At 42.3% G+C, this 22,261-nt stretch overlaps 1 protein-coding gene across 1 annotated transcript in view; it reads right to left on the bottom strand.

Annotated features, from left to right (window-relative positions):
• Window positions 1-22,261, bottom strand: part of bsna (bassoon presynaptic cytomatrix protein a) — a 231,293-nt gene that overhangs the window by 24,663 nt on the left and 184,369 nt on the right. The window contains 6 exon segments of the mRNA XM_055166407.1: window positions 65-2,513; window positions 12,136-13,054; window positions 15,708-15,966; window positions 16,178-16,337; window positions 17,964-18,005; window positions 19,514-22,261. Of these exon segments, the coding sequence (XP_055022382.1) occupies window positions 65-2,513; window positions 12,136-13,054; window positions 15,708-15,966; window positions 16,178-16,337; window positions 17,964-18,005; window positions 19,514-22,261 (6,577 nt within the window).

The following is a 22,261-nucleotide window of genomic DNA, read 5'->3' as shown; positions in this document are numbered from 1 at the left end:
GGGGCACTTAATAAAACGGTGGGGGCAGTAGTAGAGACTGTGCGGGAGGTCCTCGCACAATTACCTTCGCTGTCTGACACAGCGCAATGATAATCGTCTATTAAGTATGTGTCATCCGATTTGTAGACGTGTGTCCTGGGGAGGTCCCGGATATGGTCCTGCACATCTGGGAGGGAATGACTGGACCCATATTGGCCATAATAGTAATGATATCTACTGCTGCGCCCCTCGTAAGGATCAGGACCTAAACTCGAAGACCGACGTGAACTTATGAACCTCCCCATGGGACTGAGAGGGCTCTCTTCTTCGGAGTACTGCCTGGTCGGATGGCGGCCCCGGCTGTAGCCAGAGCGATAGGACCGGTCGTCTCTTTCATAGGAGCGACTGCGGTACCCTGAATAGTCCCGGGAAGAGATTTTGTCCATGCCGTAGCCGTGGGAACGTGAGCGGCCACCGGCGGTGTAGTAAATCCGATCATCGTCATCGAACATGGATCCGTAGTATCTGCTGATGTGACCAGAACCAGTGCTGCTGTCAAAAGTGCTCCGCTTGAAGCCGTAGTCCTCGATCAGCTGACGCCCTCGGATTTGGGACGAGGGATAGGCCCCGCCCCCTGCTGTTGCTGCGGTGTAAGCTGCCAGGTCTGCCTCCACGTCCCGGGCCTCTTCGATGGGGGAGAACTTGGAGATTTTCTGCTCCATGCTCCCCAGTTTACGGTGCTTGCTGCGCTTGGTGGACATGACGGCCGGTGCCAAGAGGCTTCTTTGCTTTTGTCGAATGCTGCCATGTTTGAAGTCGTAGTCGTACAAATAGGAGAATCCCCCACCCATGCCCCCTAGTGGTCCGTGCCTGTAGCTGCTCTTACCCCTGCCGTGGTGGTCGTACATGTCTTCCTGTAGTGCTGCTTCATCCTCTGGAGCCCTGCCATAGGAGCCAGTGCCACCACGCGTCGTGCTGCTGTGGACGTCTCCCGGATAACGCCCTGTGCCGCCATGATGCATCATGTCCCCTGTTGTCGTGCCCAGCCCGTCTTTTGCCGTCAGCTCACTAACATCATCACACATCATGTAGTTTCTTGGGATGTTTTGCTCTAAGCCAGGGCCCCCATACATCGGATCTGCGGTGCTATATGTCGACGGACTGTCTACCGGATGCCCGTACGCATTGGACACAGTTGAGGTGTATTGTCCATAAGAACTAGCTGTGGTAGTAGTATAGCCATAAGTATTAGCGGTAGTTGTGGTATACTGGCCATAGGAAGTAGCTGCGCTTGAAGTGTACTGTCCGTAAGTACTAGGTGGCATGGAGGAATACCCACCATAGCTGCTGGACACTGGAGCAGAACTATAAGGACCATAAGAGCTAGCCATAGTTGTAGTACCACCATACTGTCCATATGAAGGCGCTGCACTCGAATACGTGGCATCTTGAGCGGTCGTCGTCACCACCACTGTCGGGTTGCTAAGAGTTTCATAATTTGTGGGCATCTTGTGCTCGAGATCGGCAAGAGTGGTCTGCCTTGGCCTGCCTGGGTGTACTGTCAGGATATCAGCCTGGGGTTGACCTGGATAAGGAGCAGTGGTTTGGCTGGGGTAGGAGGACACAGCACTTGGGTATGGTGAGCTGTGGGTGGGGTACGGTGGTTGACCCGGCGGAGCGGGCGCAAAGCCGGTCGTGGTGTGCCCAGGCTGGGGTTGCGGTGCAGCTGGTATCCCCAGTTCTGTCTGGGGGTATGGGGGCTGGGCTTGGGGGTACGTGTGGGAGGGATATGAGGTCGGAGGCTGGTAGGTGGGTCCAGGGGGAGGGGGACCGTGAGTCTGGAGAGGCGTTGGCTGCGGTAGCGCCTGGGATTGGGACACTGTCGGGTAAGGGGGTTGGTTGTATGTTGAGGATTGGTAGGGAACACTTGGCGGTTGGGTGGGTACTTGTGGTTGACTTTGATACTGACATGACATGTAAGAAGACGTGGGAGGGTACTGCGCCGCTGTGTTGAGATCGCTGGGGAACTGGCTCAACGGCGCGGTACTCGGCCTCGTCGTCAGCAGACCGTTGGCGTCATGCACCCCTGAAGCTGCTAAACGGAGATTATTCAACTCGCTGTCCGACATATAGTCCCTAGTGTCCCCCATACACCTGAGGTAAGCAATATCCCTCCTCTCCCTCTCCTTCACCAATGTCTCTTTCCTCTGATGGATGCCCAGCTCTAAGTATCGCAGCTTGGCATCGATTTCCTTCTCCTCCTCCTCTAACTCGGCTTGCTGCTTGCGGAGCTTGGTGGACTCTTGCTCCACAGCTTTCAGTTCGTGGGTGAGGTCCTTGAGGAGGCTGGCTTTTGCGGCCAGACCTGATCGGGAGCTGGGCTTGAGGCTGGGCACGGCGGGCAGGTAGACTTGTTGTAGCGCGGGGGTCATCATGGGCAGGTGGTGCGAGGTGGCAACGGTCTCGTCCGGAGGCGGGCTTGGGAGGGTCCGCTTCACCTTACGCAGCAGGGAGCTCTGTTGCAACGCGGCCAACTGCAGAGAGAGACAGACAGAGATATAGGGGCGGGGGTAGGGGAGGAGAGAACAGGATTCGGGGGCAAAAATGGACGGAAAATGGGGCCGTTCGGACATGGAAAGGTGGAAGATAGCAGATAGTGGAGTGAGTTGTAAGGGACACAAGTGGAAGAGAGCAAATATGATGTAAAAAAGCCAAATAGTAGTATGGGAGAAGCATGCAAAGTTGGGGAGTTTGTGTGGTATGAGAGTCCAGAAAACATCCAAAATGGTGAGACAAGATACAGACACAGCACGGCAACAAAAAAATAGTACAGCACAATTGGTAAAGGTGGGCGTATAAACATAAACGTAGATGTGCATGGGCGAAGTTAGGGAGAGAATTCATTGCGTTTACGGCAAATGGAAGACGCAAGAAGCAATAACGCAAACCAAGCGACAAATGCAAGCCAAAGATGCAAAATGGCGCATTATTGTTTGAAGAAAGTGAAACAAGTGACGAGAATACACAGAGATAAACATTGAGACGAGAATAACAGTTTGGACATTTGAGGGGCACGTGAACAAATTATAAACATCGCAGGGAAACGCGTTGGAAGTTAAAGTGGAGATGAGATGAAACGGAACGGGGAGTTAGAACAACAAAATGACCAACACAAGGGCAGGGCAGTGAAAAGGGGAGTATGGGACAGGAGGAAGAGAGGGAAACTCAAAAAAGATAAAGAGGTCAAAAAACAGAAAGGACAAGACAACGTACAGACACAGACGAGACACGGAGAACAAGAGTGGAGTTTGTGTTAGCAGACATATGACACATGACAGTCACAGACACATACTGGTATTAGTTCAATCACAAAACTTTATTTAATTTCATTTAATTTAAAGTTGCATTGTGTAAGTTTTCAGGTGGAGGGTCCAGCAAATGCTTTTCACCATGGAAACGTTATAGCTTTGTCTGGAATGTTGCACAGTTTGGTATTAAATCTTTCTATCTTCATGGAGACCAAACCAGACCAAATTACAGGTCACTTCTGTGGAGAGCACTGTTGGGCAAGTTACTTTAAAACTGTAATGTGTTATTTATTACTGTCATTTCAAAGTAATTCGTTACATTACAATATTACTGCATTTAAAATGTAAAACATTACACGACTATTGCATTACTTTAATTTACTCTCACCAAAATAACTGCGAAGATGCTGAACTTTTGCGCCGTATACGGACTGAACCAGGACTAAACCAGGTCTAAACCAGAGCTGAACCAGGACTGAACCAGGACTAAACAGGAGGACTAACGTCGGACTGATTTCAGGACTGAAGAGGAGAACTAAACCAGGACTGAACTAGGACTAAAACAGGACTAAACCAGAACTAAACCAGAACAAAACCAGGACTAAACCACAACTGAATGCATCTTCCTCTGTCTTTTGGGTGCGAGTGCAGGAGACTTTGTCGGTGCAGAATGTTTTGTCGACGTAGTGGGTTTTTGTCGGGGAGAAAACTTGCAAACACACAGCACTTCTGACAACTGTAAACCAGGTCTAAACCAGAACTGACCCAGGTCTAAACAGGTCTAAACAGCGTAGAGTTCTGCGTCGGTCCTCTCGTCCGCGGTTACCTGAAGGTCTATGCCGCGTCTCCGGCGTTTCATCGCTGCTGATATCGCGGTGATTTTAGCGAATTTGTATGAAGAAAAACCCACCACTTCAATCCAGGTTAAAAAAGCTTTGTAACGCACGTTACTCACATTTGTACCGAGTATATTATATAATATATAATATATATATAATATTGCTGTTTTTTCCCCTGTGTTACAGCAAAAAGCAATGCATTACAGTAATTCGTTACCAACACTGGTGGAGAGGCGACCCTGCTCACAGTCAAAATGAGTTTTTTTTTTTTTTTTTTTACTATAAAACCACCTGTAATTGAATAAATGTAAGGTGGAGCTGTTTAATGTCACACTGTGGAACATTCCAGGCAGAGCAATGACATATCCATTAGAAACAAGCAGGTGATGGACTCCACCAGAAAATTTTAACAATGCACCTTTAATTTAATTTATGTTTAGAAAAGGCAGAATAAAAATGATTAACATTGTTGTGCTTTTTGCAGTTGCAGTTAGGCCGAGATTATCTGACAAACTAAACAAGTTGAATCATCTCATCTTGCAAGTTGCAAACAATACTGAGACATTTAACATAGATTTTATTACACCTCAAAATAAAATCTAAATTAAGGTCCATCAAACGCTTAATTGGACTTGTTAAACGCTCCATTCAAATTCAAATTAATTCAAATGAACGCCCCAACTAGAGAATTAACATTTTTTAAACATTCCAACTTTGCAGTTTTAAAAGTTTGTGCGTAGGTAGATGGACAACTTGTCCTTTTAACACTTAAATAAATCAAAATGAAATGGCAAAACTACTCAATAAGTAATCTGCAAAACGGTGAGTCATTATAAATCACACAATAGCCACAGTGTGAATGAATATTGACTTGTAAAGAAAACAAATTAAAAATGCTTTGAATCATTTCACGCTGCCTGTTGTTTTGTATTGTAGCCTGAGCTCACTTGAAGTAGCGACAAGGCAAAACCATTATGTGAGATTGGAGAGCTTATGAATAATTAAAAATTACGTTCCGATATCCAAACTTCATAAGAGGCATTAGTCAAGGTTCTGTGCCACTCAAAACATCGTAAGTCTTTGGATATGCAGTTTTAATGATGGAATTCTAACAGAGACTAATTGTGACTGTGTTGTTTTACGTTTTAGCATTTTTGGTTTCGTTTTTAATGAATATTTTATAAATACTTGTTAAAAGACTCATGTATAATTCAGTGTGTGTTATTCAGATGACCATGTCTGAAAAAACGATTATAGTAATATCCATTATCTAGATCGATACATTGACATAAATTCAGATAATTAACCCTACCTTCCTTTTTAGGTTTTAACGAGTGTACCGTTCAGTCTGTAGCAGGGATGCACTGATTCAGCTTTTTTCAGTTCCGATACCGATATATATACTTTGATTTTATGTATCTGCCAGTACCCGTGTAGGGATGGAAAATAGCACTTATTTCCTTATTAAAACACAGTTAAATTATTACACAAGAGATCCAACTGTTATGCAACTGTTTTATCCTTCAAATAACTACTGAACAACTTTGAATGAATAAAAGTTCAAACATTATGAGACGTTCTAGGTCAAAATCAGCCAGTAAATATTCTCATAACATCCAATTACTGTATTTTTCGGACTAAAAGTTGACTAAAAGTTACTTTTTTTCATGGTTTGTATGGTCCTGTGACAAACTTGGCTTATACTTATACTAGTCTTGTGTGTCAGTATCTGCTGCTCCTGTTACTCCTGTACCGCTGTCACTTCACTCTACTGCGCATGTCTCCTGTAGAAAGAGTCTGTCCTGTCTGGGATGATGTCAGTCGCACCATTACTTCTGTGCCACTGAAAATTTAAACAAACTTATAAAGACAACTGAGAAGACTGAACACAAATCCCCCCCTCACTCACCCACCAAAAAAATAAATAGAAAAATCATAATTTGCAGATTACAAGCTGCAAGTAGCGAAATACGCAGCCGAAAATGGTAGCAGCAGAAAGAAAGTTTGGAGTGAGCGAGAAACTTGTGACAACTGGGAGGGTGCACCATGTAACTTTCCTGGAAGTCACTGGAAGGATCGACAAAGCCTGGACTTCAGTGACAATCGAAACCATCCTGTCGGGATTCAAAAAGGCCGGAATAATTCTAACTGACTCTGATCCTGAGTCTGACGACAGCTACGCAGAAGAGGAAGTGGCAGTTTACCTCCGGAGGTCGAGGAGTTGCTCAGAAGTGACACCGAGGACGATGAATTGAATGGATTTAGTGATTTGGAGTGAGACGGAGAGTTTGGTAAACTTATAATCTAGTCCAGGGGTGTCAAACTCATTTTGGTCCGGGGGCCGTATCCAACCTACTTTGATCCCAAAGGGGCCGGATCAGAAAACTCATGGCATATATACCCAAAAATAGCAATAAGTTAAAATATTTGTGCAGAGAAACACAAATCTATTACAGAAATCTTTTTTAATTGATGAACTCTTTCTTTTACAAAATATTATAACATCATGAACAACCTGAAACTTTAAGAAAAATGCAATTTCAACACAATATTTTAACAATAACTTGTCTGTAAACAGGAATAAGTCAATTTTTCTTGTAAAATTCTGCACTCGGCTCCACTTTTCTCATGTTGGACATTTTTCTGATGAGGGTGTCACGGTCAACAGTCAAAACGATCGTCCTTTAAGAGCGTTTGGAAAGAGACAAGTCTTCATTTGTGCTGCTCTGGTGGGAGGGGCCACGTACAGAGACGCTGGAGACACTACTCTGCTCAGTGCCGCAGAAAATTACCAATATTTTAATAGAAAATATAATTAAAATATTTTAGTAGAAAATCTGCCGAGGGCCACATTAAAGGTCTTGGAGGGCCGGATCTGGCCCCTGGGCCTTATGTTTGACACCTGTGATCTAGTCCGATGCAATTTATATATATTATTTTCTTCTTCATTACACATTTTTTGACTGATGCGACGCATACTCCGGAGCGATTTATAGTCCAAAAAATACAGTAAAAGCCCATTTGATATTCGATCCAGCTAATTTTTCAGTATTGGCGGCAATATTTCATAACAATATCAGTATCAGTGCATCCCTACTCTTCAGACTTAGAAGATTATTTGATTTTCTAGTAAATGTTTTTTGCTCTTTGTTATTTGCAAACCACACAGTTATTTATATTGGGAGGTTATGTTAATCTTATTCTACTTGCAAATCAGGATCATTCTGAATTGCAGTCGTTTAATATTACAGACACAAAATCTAACAGAAGCTGCTCATCTCATGTTTTTATTGATACTCTGCAGCTGGTGTCATCAAAATCCACTGCGGGTGTGACACTAACTGTAAGCTCTGCTCTGTCTGAAGCTCTGTTGCTCAAATTAGACTTTAATCTCAGTGATTTTTCGACAGAATCTGATTACAAAGAGTTGACATACATTACATTACATAAAATTACAGTTTTTATTTAGTCACTCTCATCTTTTTGTTGAACATCAAACATCTAAACAGGACCATAAACGCTCGTATTGATCACAGCCTCCTGAAAATGTGTTGTTTCAATCCATTTATTATTTCTTCCTTGAGATTTCAGACGATCTAAAACTTGTCTGCATTTGCATTGACGTCACGCAGGGGGTGCTCCACGTTTATCTCTATGTGCAGGAGTTACCATGGAGACGCAATGCACACATTAGCAAACACAGACAACAACAAAAAAAGTCTGAAAATAGGCTGGAAACTGTACAAAAATACAATGTTGATTTAAACAGACCACATTTTCAGGAGTCTGTGTTCAATACGAGCGTTCACGTTCCTGTTTAGGTGTTTGATTTTCAACAAAAAGGTGAAAGGGACAACCATGGATCTATTGAAATAACTGGACAGGGTGTTGCTGCTTGTAGCTGCCTCCAGTTGATGTTGTGGTCACTCACTGGTACTTAAGCGAAAAAATCCCTCCCGCCGAGAAAAGATTATTCTCATAGAGGCAATGTGATCACAAACTGCTCGTGTTCGGCTGACAGGGCACCTACAACTTTCAAAAATGTAGGAATTTGAGGCGATTTTTACCTATTTTTAGATCATAAACTTATTCTCAGCTCAAAATCCTCCAGTTGTCTTAAAAAACGCTTTATAATTGTTCGCTCTGGCTCCTCTCGCTCTGATTGGTCAAAGCGATCACGTGATACACAAGACCACACTCCATGCAAGGTCTTGTGGGTCCAGTCAAGCAGTAACGGAGGGAAACAGGGGCAGATTTTTGACATTCAAATGTCTCTTATTCAGAAACTAGAGGGACTATTGAAATAAGTAAAGTATCAGAATGTAGGAAAGAGTTACACTCCAACAGGGTCAAGTTAAACCTGTGATATTCTTTCAAACTGTTGACAAAAAATTTAAAAACTCATGTCGGTAACGGAGGGAATGAAATATGCAGCACTTTTTGGGCAATAAATACAAACAGTGATAACTCTTGGTTCTCACTTACATATCCTTAACAAACTGGTTTGAATATTTGCTTCATATAGTTTTCTACCATATGGTACAAGATTAGGTTGAAAAACCTCTTACTTTTTGAGTAATGAGGTTTTTTATTAAGAAAGGTCATGGTAACGGAGGGAAAAGTAACGGAGGGAAAATTGTTCAAACAAGTAGAAGGTGCAGGATTTTGCATAATTTGTCAGATTTTTTCTTCCGAATACTTTAATATTACTTCAAAATGAAAGGAAACTATTTCTATAAAATATGTCAGTCCTTCCAAGCAAATTTTTATCATTTTAAATTTATTTTATAAATTTTTTTAAATCATGTACCTTCATCAACAGTTCAAAGATGGAATAACACAAGATATGATGAAATACATCCATTTATTTACATGATTTTCAGGTCTTTGAAATTTGGGAAATAATTTTTGTTCCATGTTTCATACATGGTCTGTTTAAAACGTATGTAACTTTAGAACCAAAAATGGTGCAGAAAAAAGGTAAACAGTTTCATAAACTAGAGTACATACGTATCTGTTCAATACATTTTTATATCAGATGCATTAACTTGAATTTTTGTTCTTGCTGTTTACTTCTGCTTGACCGGGCCCTTGTGTATCTTGTAGAGAAGAGCACTACTGCACATGCTCGATCAGCCCAGGCCACCGGAAGCACCTCGCCAGGCTAAAGGCGAATCTGGAGTCATGCGCCATTGAGCTCGGCCCATTGACTTGAACGGGCGGCTATTTCGAAACCTTGGGCCTTGGAGACTACCTGAAAAACTGTTTGCCAGTGCTATCTGGCATGTGACTGTAACGCTGTTATAGAGGGACTCGTTTAACAGCACAAATCAGCTCTCGTGTTGCAGTTCCAGCCAAGTCAGCTCTTTGCCGTCAGATTGTGTTGAAGCAATGCTCGGATAAAGCCTAATATGAGTAACAGAGCTTCAGACAGAGCAGTGCCGACAGTTAGCTTCACACCCTCAGGGAATATAAATGACATCAGGTGTTGGTCCCCATTAGCTAAAATCACCTCACCATCCGCAGCCCTTCTCTTCTGTCACACTGTGGTACTGTATTTAAGTATTTAAGTCGTGGTGGTGAATGATAAGTGGCTAAGTGGCAAATCTTGTACATTTCCAGCTCCATTGTTACGGTCAGCATTTGCTCTCAGCTTTACAAGAGCTATTCATTTCCAAGTAATGTGTGAAGTAAGAGCCTCTTGACAGCATTACTCCAAAGACCTCAGTGAGAAAAGTGCTAATGATCGCTATGTGCAGAATGTAATTAACAGTAAAAGCCGACGCAAGGCCAAGATATCTGTTCCACACGCACGCGTTTGTTGAAGCTAAAGATATTATTAATGGTCCAATGTTACGCAAAATCGACCGTTGTGAGTTATAACGTCTTTACATCATCATAAACACACCCGGAGTTGTGTTTTGTTTCATTCACATATGAGTCTGTTTACGTCTCCGAAGATCAAAATTCTCTGTTCCACTTTTCAATGTCATGAGGAGGTATTTTTCAAGTTAATATTTTACTTTTAGTTCAGTAGAGATTGGAAATTGCAAAGCTGAAATTATTCAAATTGATTCTAGTGAAGGTGTATAGAGTTTAAAAACACAGTGGAGAACTTCCTGTAGTACCACATGACATGGTTATACAGGAAGTTCTCAGTTTTGGTACAAAAAAAAGGAAAGAGATCCGCAGTGCAATTCTTTGAAGCGCCCAAATTTTTGTTTCAGTGACACCACAGTGTGACGTTTCGGGCAATTTTTGTTGGATGCGCATGTCCCTGTCACAGACTGTATAAAAGAAATGGACTAAGTGAGTGTGACGTCACCCACAGCGTCAGTGCCGCTCAAACGAGGCTCGCGATGCTCACAGGCAGTGTTGGGGAGTAACAGATTACATGTACCAGAGTTACATACTCAGAGTACAAACGATGAGTAATTGTATTCAGTTACAGTTACTGTTTCAGTGAGTGGTAATTGGATTACAGTTACTTTGTTGAAATAAATGGATTACACAGAGGGATTTTCCTGTTTTCACATTATTTTTATTTATTTATTTATTTTTCGGTAATTCCACTCATTACTGGAAACTAAACCAGGACGACAACCAGGTCTAAACTAGATCTAAACCAGGACTAAAACCAGATCTAAACTAGATCTAAACCAGGACTAAAACCAGGTTTAAACCAGGACGAAAACCAGGTCTGAATCAGGTCTAAACTAGATCTAAACCAGGTCTAAACCAGGACTAAAACCCAGGTCTAAACCAGGTTTAAACTAGATCTAAACCAGGACTAAAACCAGGTCTAAACTAGATCTAAACCAGGACTAAAACCAGGTCTAAACTAGATCTAAACCAGGTCTAAACCAGGACTAAAACCAGGTCTAAACTAGATCTAAACCAGGTCTAAACCAGGACTAAACTAGGACTAAAACCAGGTCTAAAACCAGGTCTAAAACCAGGTCTAAAACCAGGTCTAAACCAGGTCTAAACTAAATCTAAACTAGGATTAAAACCAGGTCTGAACAAGATCTAATCCAGGACTAAACCAGGACTAAAACAGGATTTAACAGGACTAAATCATGCTGCGAGGACGTGTCTCCTCCTCTTCTATCAATAATATTTTTAATACGGTTAAAATATCCGAGTCTTTGCTTCTCTACAGCAAATCAAGTAATCCAAAGTATTCAGATTACGTTACTCACTTTAAGTAATTTAATGGATTACGTTACAAACTACATTTTGGGGTATGTAATCTGTAATCTGTAGGGGAATACATTTTAAAAGTCACCTTCCCAACACTGGTCACAGTTACAGGAACGAATCTGGAGCCAGGCTCTGTGTTATGAACTGGATTTTTTTGATGGACAAAATAGCAAAAAAAAAAAGGATCATGTAGAGCGGGTTAATACGAACATTTAAAGACCAAACTGACGAGGCTCACTGCAGCAGTTACAGAGAGAGGAGCCACAAGATCCTAATGTAAGTCAAGTGGAGCCAGAGTCAGAAGGAGCCAGAAGAGCCTCCTGGAGAACTTCCTATTTGGCACATGGCAAATATATACGGCCTATGGTCCCTGTCTACTAGTATTGTTTTCAGTTTTGGAGAAAAACTCAACCGAAATATACATGACTGTGTGAATGAAACAAAACACAACTCCGGGAATGTTTGTGATGAGGAAACAACATTATAACATAGATAAAAACTTAAATATGGGCCCTTTAAGTCAGGTTTTTTTTATGTTTAGATGATTTTAATGAATATCCAATTGTTTGTCTTTTGGTTTTCTTACTGTACTTTTCTGATCGCTCATAAAACTGACTCTAATTCAAGAAATACTCAATGAGTCGTCAAAACTTCACAACTTTCACTTGTTGCGCTCATGCAGTTTCCACTATATTGTCATTTTTTGCTGCTATAACTGCATGGAAGTTGTAGAAGGCAACAAGTTTGACCCAGTACTCTATTACTTCTAAAATCCCTCTACTCTGTTCTAGTTTGATTGTCATTACCTGGTTCTGTAGCGCCTGTTGCTGGTAGAGCGTCAGCCTGGCCTTGGTGTGCTCGTCCGTGGTCGGGCTGAGCGGTTTGGGGTCGGACATGGACCTCTGGGTGCTCTTGATCGGCCTGGGCACCGATGGGTGACGTTGGGGCGATTCGGCGGTGTAGGATTTCTGCTGGGGAGTCACATGGGCCTTGTTTAACCTCTCGCTCGATAAGGAAGTCTCCAGGAGTCTATGAGGCGAGACCGGAGACACTGGCGAGTACAGGACTTGGGGTGATTTGGGCGCGCTCTGCTGCTGTCGGATTATACTTGAGATGGATTCGTTGTGGATGTGGTTGTGCGGTTGGTAATTGATGTCCAAAGGATCTGGTCTGCGCCTTTCGAACTTCGCCGCGTTCGCCGCTATCTGCTGCTGTTGTCTTTGGCTCAGGATTTCGCCGGATTGTTGAGTCCCGCCGCTCGTTGACGTGGAATACGGGCTGACTGTAGTCGGGACACTTAGCTGAGGCGCCACCACCCCTTGCGACTGCGCTTCTGGATCAGTCTGACAAGCCAACGACTGCCCCTTCTGCGTTCTCTCAGGTCCGGAGATGTAGTGAACGATCTCGACTTTGTTCGGATCTGGGACGGTGACGTGGATCGCCGGCGAGACTCTTCCCAAATGTTCGACTTCGGTTTGGCAGGACATTTCGCGGATGGTCTGGATGGCGATGCTGGAGGAGACGGTCTTGTCGGCTTTGGGTTCGGCTGGCGCGGAGGTGGCGGTGGAGGCGGAGGTGGTGGTGCCTGTGGATTCGGCGTGGCGGGAATACCGGGAGCGTCTTCTCCGAACAGGGTGCTCTGTCTCGGCCTTGTCCTCGTCGTCGGTCTGAACGGAACAGTCCACGCTGCGCCCACGTCTGCGGCTTCGGGGACGCATCATGTACCTGTCAAAACATACAAAATAGTTATACACTACTGGTCAAAAGTTTTTCCAGTTTTTTACTGTTGGCCCAAATTTATTATAAACTTTTGATTCATGAAAGTGTCCACCTTTGGCAGATATAACAGCTGACTTGTGGCTTCTTTTTTTTTTTTTTACAATAGAAATCAAATATTCTTCAGAAAGTTTAGAAAGTCCCAAGTCTGTTGCAGAAGTTCCCATAAATGTGTTGCACTTGTTGGTTGCTTGGCTACTGTGCCTTTAAATCATGTACCTTATATTTCAGAGGATAGAACAGAGGAATTAGAACTTTTCTAAAGAAGTGGTGCAGGAAATCTCAAGAGTTCACATTAATTATTAATATAATGATACTGTGTTCACTTACAGTGCGAGTGGCCAAAGTTTATAATGAACTATAAGTACAGCTGGTTCAAATAAAATATTACCCTAGTAGGAGTAAAAAGGTAGCCTATTCATCAGACAGTTTCACTTTGTGGAAACTGTCCGTCACAGCATTAGGATTTGTTCGCTCGACGGTAGCCGGTACTTTTATTATTTAACCAATTGCTGCTATTTGGTTCGTGACGTATGTAATGCGCCAAATCCCACAGGAAGACGGACAATAACGTCTTTCCCCTTGATAAAATTCACCAAACATTCTCTTTGTTCTACTTTTAAATCCTCGATCTTGGGAATCGTTGCCAACACAGAATGTATGGCTTCGTCTACATCCATCTCGAACCTCTTTGTTGTGCTGTACCACAAAAGGGACCAGACAGGTGTTTGAGTTTGACGTCAAGTCTTCACAGCTCTTTGCTGATTGACCGGTGCACAGTCTACAACTCCCAGGGTTCTTGCAAACCGTCTAGTGCAGGGGTGTCAAACTCATTTTGGTCTGGGGACCGTATCCAACCTACTTTGATCCCAAAGGGGCCGGATTAGAAAACTCATGGCATATAAACCCCCAAAATAGCAATAAGTTCAAATATTTGTGCAGAGAAATGCAAATCTACTGCAGAAATCTTTTTTAATTGATGAACTCTTTCTTTTACAAAATATTATAATATTATGAACAACCTGAAACTTTAAGAAAAATGCAATTTCAACACAAAGTTTGAACATAAACTTGTTTGCAAATAGGAGTAAGTCCATTTTTCTTGGAAAATCCTGCACTTGGCGTCCACTTTTCTCATTTTTGACATTTTACTGATGAGGTCAAAACGATCGTCCTTTAAGAGCGTTTGGAAAGAGACAAGTCTTCATTTGTGCTGCTCTGGTGGGAGGGGCCACGTACAGAGACGCTGGAGACGCTGCTGTGATAAACACCACAGAAAATTAACAATATTTTAATAGAAAATATAATTTAAATATTTTAGTAGAAAATCAGTCGAGTGCCAGATTAAAGGTCTTGGAGGGCCGGATCCGGCCCCCGGGCCGTATGTTTGACACCTGTGGTCTGGTGTATTCCGATTCCTGACCTAGTCGCTGGAGAGAAATGAAATTGAGCGGAGGCACTAGGTGGCGCCAGCCTGTCTAGTAAAAAGTACCATACAAGTACAATTTTATAAAAGTAACTGCAATGTAACTAAGTACTTACCCAGTATCTGACTTTGTTCAGAGGATTTGGACTTAACCTGATCAACTTTGCTTGCAGTATAGTAAACTACACATTTAATTTGAGAGTAATAATTTTTGACAAATCCCCATTAAAACTTTTTGCTGACATACATTTCTTTTTATAGTCTGAGAGGCCTGAAGTCGTTATTGAACCCAGTGGAGTTATATTTTGTGAATGAACGTGCCTTAGACGGCGTGAAGGCTCAGATTTCATAGTGAGAGCAAATCAATACAAACTGCTCTAAATCATGTAGTAAAAAGTATAATTTGTTAGATACAGAGCCACTGGGATTTTGGGAGTGGAAAATCTTCACTGAAGTCTTTTCTGTTGAATAGAACTGCCCCAGGCCTGTATCATTAACATACAACTCTTTGACTTTGAACTCAGATGCTTGAAATGAGAAAATCTGGGGTAATATTAAACTGAGAGAAAAGCATAACATATTTTGTTTGTAACATGTTTATATTCATGATGTGGTTATGAGTCTGGAACTGTCGTATAAAGTAGGAGTTTATACTTTTAGATACTGGAGGGTGATATATCGGTTACCGTATCGGTTGATACGATACTATGGTATGATGATATGATTCTTTGATTTTGGCACTGATCAGTATATTGATACTTCGACACAGACATTTGATACACATATAGCCCATTCTCTCTGTGCCCTTTATGAATATTAATAATAAGTCAAAATGAATAGAAGATGCTGTATGTTTACATAAACATGTAACAAATGATTTTATATCCAAGTCAAATTCATTTTATTAATATCTGAACAAAAGTTGTTGATATTTCTACAAAAGTGAAAAGTTAATTTGTGTTTCGTTACTTTAACTTAGAATAAATTTGTGGTGTTTCTCATTATACATTTTAAAGTAAAATATTGGTATCCAATTCAGTAATGGCAAAAACAAAGAAAAAGGAGGCTTTCTACCAGAAAAGTTACACAGAGCATCTTTAAACAAAGATAAATTCAACCATTTTTTTACTTAACTTTTTTTTCCTTCAGATACCCTTGTCTGTCCCCTTCTCGTACCTCTCCTCTGTGTCCTCATCGTCCGTCTGCACACAGCTGTCCACGGCTCGCCTGGGGGTCCCGTAGAAGTGGACCTCTCCGTCGTCTCGGGGCAGGCGGGTCATGGAGCTGTGTTTCCTGATGGAACGCGCCTCCAGCTGCTCCTCCTGACTGCGCAGACAGATCTCAGACGAGGAGTTTGGCAGTGAGCGGGAGCCAGCGTGAGACGAGTCCATGTACGGATGCACCGGCTGACCACTCGAGTCCACCTGCACACACACGCGAGCACGAGAGTTTGAGAGATTCAATTTATATATATATTTTTTAGTTTATATATTTGTTGAAGGAAGGTAAGCTCAGCAAAATGGCGTCTTGAAAATAAACGATTAAAGACAACCCATGATGAGGAGAAACAACTATAATATGGTTAAAAGCTCTGAAAAGTAAATTTTGCTTTATAGGTCTGCTTTAATCACTGCTATGTCCTGTTATAGTCACCTGGGCCGTCTTCTGCCTCTTCTGCTCCTCTAGCTGCTGCTGAAGCTGCTGCTGGAGAGACTGAATCTGGTCGAGCTGAGATTTCTGCTGAGCCAACTGTTCCCTCTGAAGGACCAACTGCTTCTCCCGCTCCTGCTGCTGCTGCTGGAACACCTGCACACACAGAGCATGCAAAAGGCCAACGCAAAACGCAACCACAACAAAAAAAACAACAACACAAAACAAAATGGAGGTACAAAGGAGAAGGGAGATAATGGGGGACAAAAAATGCACAAAGGAAAAATAAAAATGACAATGTAAAAGAAAGGAAAAAGGCACAAGACAAAGATAGTTAATAAATAGATAATTATTGTTTCAAAATGATCCACCCAGTCTCTGATAAAGGATGCTTTTTGATGTTTTTCCAAATGATAGTTTTCTGAATATCCAATTCTGTAACATATATATTTATTTAATTATTTATATATTACATTTGTAATAGTTATTATTTTGTTTATCTCTATTGATTCATAATTTATTAATAATATTAAGTATTAGTGCTGAAGCAGATTTATGGCCAGTGTAATGTCAAAAAGTCAATTTAGAGCTCCAGTACTTGATTTTTTAATTTATTTTTTCTTTACAAAAACAGAAAGAAAAAATAGACAAAATATAGGCTAAAATAAAAGTTTCATTTTTTTTTTCTAACTGTTAACAGGTTTGTATCTTCACAAACCAGAATCTTGCCTTCGGCTATAATCTTACTAGTCAGGCTGGTGCCACCTAGTGCCTCCGCTCAATTTCATTTCTCTCCAGCGACTAGGTCAGGAATCAGAATACACTAGACGGTTTGCAAAAACCTTGGAAGTTGTAGACCGTGCACCGACCAATAAGTGAAGAGCTGTGAATCCATGACATCAAACTCAAGCGCCTGTCTAACCCGAGTTGCGATAGCAGACTGCATACACTATCCTTCTTTAGACTTCCTTTGTCAAATACAAACTTTGCATTTTTTTATTGCACCTTCAATTCACAATTTCATCTCGCAGAAACCACAACGATCGTTGACAGACATGTTCACTCTCTGCTTTGTTTGCTGTTGTGCCGGCAATGACTTAGACACCACTGAGCGTTCAGGCGCATTACGACCAAACAGCAGTGACTGGTTAAATAAAAAAAGTACCTGCCTACCGTTGAGCGAACAAATCCTAATGCTGCAAGGTCAGGTTTAATGAAGTGAAACCGACTGATGAATCAGGCTATAATTTTACACAGTTATGCCATAAAACTGATCCATAGAGAATGTTCCAAAGTTTGGTTTTAACTTTATATTACCATTCCTGGCGTAGCTGTATAGTTTTGTTTTAAGTTTATTATCAAATATTTTACATTTTAGAAGTTACTGAAGTCACATTTCATTCTGTCTTGTTATGCTATGTGATTACATTCAATTTTACTAAACAGATTAGTTGGAGAAACATGACAAAAAGCATCTTTTTCAAAGAAAGGGTTGACTAAAACACACACACAGATCTGTTGGTTTGAATGTGGAATGGGAGTATCACTGGGGTCATATGGATTAGTTTATAATATGATCCCAAGTTAGTGTAAAATGTGAAAATAAGTGTACAAGCGCAACGTACAAATATTTAGCTGCAGGTTCATGTGTGGGCAGATTAGAGGATTTCAGAGGCATTAGTGGAGCTGGTGTGAGGAGGAGTTAAGGGTTTTGCTTGTTCTGCAGGTGGTGAGATGCATGTTAATAAATAAATTATCTCGGGGTGCACCATTCTTCCACACCTGTTTGACTGTTTTTACTTGAAAGACTTTCAACTGCTTGTTCTATTGGGACACAAGAGAAGTCATGTCATTCTTTTCAGTCATCAAGTTCAGTCTCAACATACAGCACTACCCCAGTTTAGTTTATGTAGCATGTTTTTGGTCATATGCATCACATGTCAGCAAATAGTTAGTAAAGAGAATTGTGTTTCTTAAAATTAAAATAAAACCGAACATTATTCATTAAAAAAAAAAAACATGCAGACATACAATTTTTTTTTGCTATGGATGCCTTTTCATATCTGAGACACATATACATGCACAAACGCGTCAAAATGAAAAGTTAAATGGTTTTGTTATTGATAAATCATGATCAAATGTACCATCAAAATTTCTAATACAAACTTCTGAAGTTGCTTTTTACAGAACATGCGATGACAAACATGCATATACAACATATTAGGGCAATCTGTGTATCATCTGTTCATTTGTTTTTCAATATAAACCCCCCCAAAAATAAAAAAAATATTTGTCTCCAAAACCAAAATGAAAACAGATAACGATTTGTTTTTTCAGTTTTCGATTTTGTGTTTAAATGAATAATGGAAAAATGGATAACGGCCATTTCCCGTTTTTGTGACTTAAACTGCGATGCCGGACTTTTGCGCCGCATACGGACTCTGTTTTTTCCATTATTCATTTAAACACAAAATCGAAAACTGAAAAAATGAATCATTATCCATTTTTTCATTTTGGTTTTGGAGACAAATAATGAAAAAAAAAAAAAACAGTTTTTTTTTTTCGTTTTCTTATTTTTGGTTTTATTTTGAAAAACAAATGAATGATACACAGATTTAGGGCCTACTTATCTTCTTAATATATGCATGTGTATTTTAGTGTAACAAATTCTAAAAAGTTCTACTGTATATTTTTTCAAAAATGCTTTAAAGTGGAACTAAACAGTCTCAATCATTTTTGTGTATATGATGTTTTAATAGTTTTGTCCTGTAATAGTACTGTCCCTAGTGCTTTTTGGTAATTTCAGTGCAAACTAGGATATTTTGGAAGTCTGTGGTCAAAAATATATAAACATGAGTGCCCTGGTTCCAGAGGCAACTCCAATTTTAAGTGCTTGTTGACATCACACAGAACTGCCCTGATTGCAGACAGAAGTTTCTCTTTATCCTTGCCATTCTACTATGGTCTTTCAGGTATTTTCAACACTTTTAAAATGTGTTTGTGGTTTAGGTGTTCAGTCCCACTTTCATGTTTCGATATTTATGAACTAAAACCACAATGTAAATTAGTCACTCAAATTGAAGTTTATGATATTTTGCCCTAATACATTGTTGCATGACCAATATGTTTCATACTTCCACAAAACTATTTGGGTTGCACAACAAAGACAAGACAAATGGGAAAAAATAAATAAAAATCAGACAACAAACTTCCATAATAATAAATAAATAAATAAGGATCACAACAACAACACAAATAATAAAAAAAGTATGTATGGAACACAGACCATCCACAGACAACACCAACGGTACATATAGTAACTGTCCTTCTACCTGTTCCTTGATACTTTGCAGCTCCTGTAGCTCTCTCTGCACCAACATCTGCTCCTTCTCTCTGTGTATCTTCAGCTCTATCCTCTCTCGCTCCAGTTCTTCTTGCAGTCGCAGTTGCCGCAGTTTCTCCAGCTCGACGCGCTCCCTCTCCATCTGCAGGAGCTGTTCTTGCTGCCTGTGTAACCTCTCTGCTTCCGTTTCTCCTTCTTTGTGGACCGCTCCGGGCGGCGGGAACTGCGGTAGACCTCCAGCCACGGGCACGCCACCAGGGGGAGCAATAGGAACTTGGGTCGGCGGGTAGGCGTGGACTGCCGGAGGAGGCTGGACCACGGCCTGCTGTGTAGCCACCGCTTGTTTTTGGCTGCTCAGATGCGCCTGGGACAGATTTATCGGCTGCTGTTGTGCGTCGATCGGAATCGCAGTGGTGGTTGGTGCCGCTTCCGAAGTCACCACGGCCCCTTTTCCGAGATACACCGGCTCCTCTTGTACCGCGGAAGTTGTTGCCGGAATTGCAACCGAAACTGGTGCGCTAACGGGAGCGGCGACGGTTGAAATGGCGGGCGCGGTGTCTGTAGCGGTGGTTGTTTGCAGGAGTCCTGGCGTTGGGTAGCGGATAGGCGTGGGTCCGGACAGGGGCATCCTTGGACTCATTGGAAGTCTCGTGAGGCTTGACAGAGGTACAGGGGTCATGCTTGGAGATGCAAAAGGTCGGTACACACCCCTTAGCAACGGGCGTAGTACGGAAGCCGGCTGCGTTGTTATGGGAAGTGTTGACGCAATTGGGGTTTGGATAGTTGAGTAGATCATTCCATCGGCGGAGCGGATAGCAGCGGGGTACATTGCTCTTAAACTAGCTTGCCTTGCGTTTATAAGATTTGTCAGCGCTTGATTATGGGTCATTGGCTTCCCGTCGAGCCCCATCAGCAGATTTGACCTCATCCCGAGACCCGCCGCGAGCCTAGAACCGGGAGGACCAGCTGGCCTCCCCAAGCTTCCATACTGCATCAAATCTGGGTTGCTTCCGTAACGATCCATCGAGTTTAGCGCGGCACACATTCTACTAATTTCTCTCGCAGTTGTAGCGCTATACTGAGCTAGGTTTGCCTCTTGGAAATTGGCAATATCCCTCGCGGTGTAGCCATAGTCGGACATGTTGGATAATGAGTTGTATCTTCTTATAGGTAAAGTTTGGGATGCAATGTCTCCTCCGTGGCGCAAATCATTGTAGGATCCATATTGCATCCCCACATAGCTTCCGTATCCTGGTTTCATTCCCGTTACATCCATGCCAAGATCTGTCGGAGGCTGGAACTGCAGCTCTATTTTCGAGTGATACTGCATTCCGGCATCGGCTAAGTTCGTATCCGACATTGAAGGCTGCAGTCTTCCTGGGTATGGTAGAGTATACGCTTTGCGCGCGTCCATCGGATACTCGTGGTACCTTGGTTGCCTTTCCGAGTCAGATTCATAAGACAGAGGAGGTGCCGATGGTGGTCTTACACCTTCTTTTTCAGGAGCGCCAACACAGCTACCGCCAAATGGAAGTCGGTAAACAACATCGCAGCATGCTGGCTGGGTATCTGGCTTTATTTGACCACCTCTCAGATCCATTGCATCTTGCCCTTCTTCAACTTTAACTAACTGCGTAACAGCTCTTGCTTGATCTGGTCCATCCATTTGGACAACCATACCAGGTGGGCTAGGTTTTCCTCTTATCTCAACAGGTCCGGGGCCATATAATTCAGCGTTAATTGGCGAAACAGCACTTACGACCGCTGGGGCATTGCTAGTTTGACTCACCATCAAATCCTTCTTCATCATTGGCGCGATCTGTCCAGTTAAGTTGAATCTAGCCAGTGCTGTCGCTTGCTGCTGTTGCTGATGTTGTTGCAACTGTTGTTCGAGTAATTCTTGTTGCTTTTGTAATTTTTCTTGTTGTTTTTGAAGTTCTCTTTGTTGTATGCTCAAGTCTTCGAGTTTAGCGTCAATCTTCGGTATGGACGGATCGGTGGGTTTGCTTTGGGAGAGACACACGGCTGAACCCATGCCTTGCCCAAGATCTACCCTATTTTGAAGCGGGTCTCCATAGATTGTAGGTTGCTTGGGTTGGTTCATAAACATAGACGCAGCTACGGTGACACTAACGGTTGTTGGAGTAGCGACTTCTTGCGTATTCAAGTTCATTATAAGTGGTTGGACGATTGTTGAATGCCGGCCTATTTCCTGTCCACCGTGGTATCTTCGGCTTTCTGCTGCCAGCGAGGTCAGATCCATACCGTGATCCGTCATAATTATTGGCGCACTTTTACCCAAAGTTCTCAAATCTACAACACTTCCACCTTGTATCATTTGGCCTTGCTCTACTCTTGAAGTTCCTGGGACCGTTGATATACGACACAGAGAAATATTATCCATAGACATCGATCCCCTTGTGTAGGTGCAAGCTGTAGTCACCATACTTGTTCCGACATTCACTTTCTCCACTCTTTGCATACGGTAAAAACTTCTGGTTGGAGACTGCTGATATGGAGGCGTGTCCGGAGGGCTCCCACATGGCGAGTAGTTGTCAAAAGTTGATTGACGACTAAATCTCGTTGGAGAAGACAGCGGAGAAGTTGCGGTATTGACCGTCATTGGCCTTGCCGGGCTCGCTGGCGGTGAATACGGCGCTTCTTGAGATGACTGCTGACGGAAGAGTCTTGGAGACGCCGACCGGTGAGATGTTTGGGTACCTTGCGCCATTACCGG

Source organism: Boleophthalmus pectinirostris, unplaced genomic scaffold (assembly GCF_026225935.1).
Source record: "Boleophthalmus pectinirostris isolate CB_2022bp ecotype Guang Dong unplaced genomic scaffold, ASM2622593v1 HiC_scaffold_8, whole genome shotgun sequence".
Classification (NCBI taxonomy): domain Eukaryota; kingdom Metazoa; phylum Chordata; class Actinopteri; order Gobiiformes; family Gobiidae; genus Boleophthalmus; species Boleophthalmus pectinirostris.
This window is presented reverse-complemented; position numbering and strand designations above follow the sequence as displayed.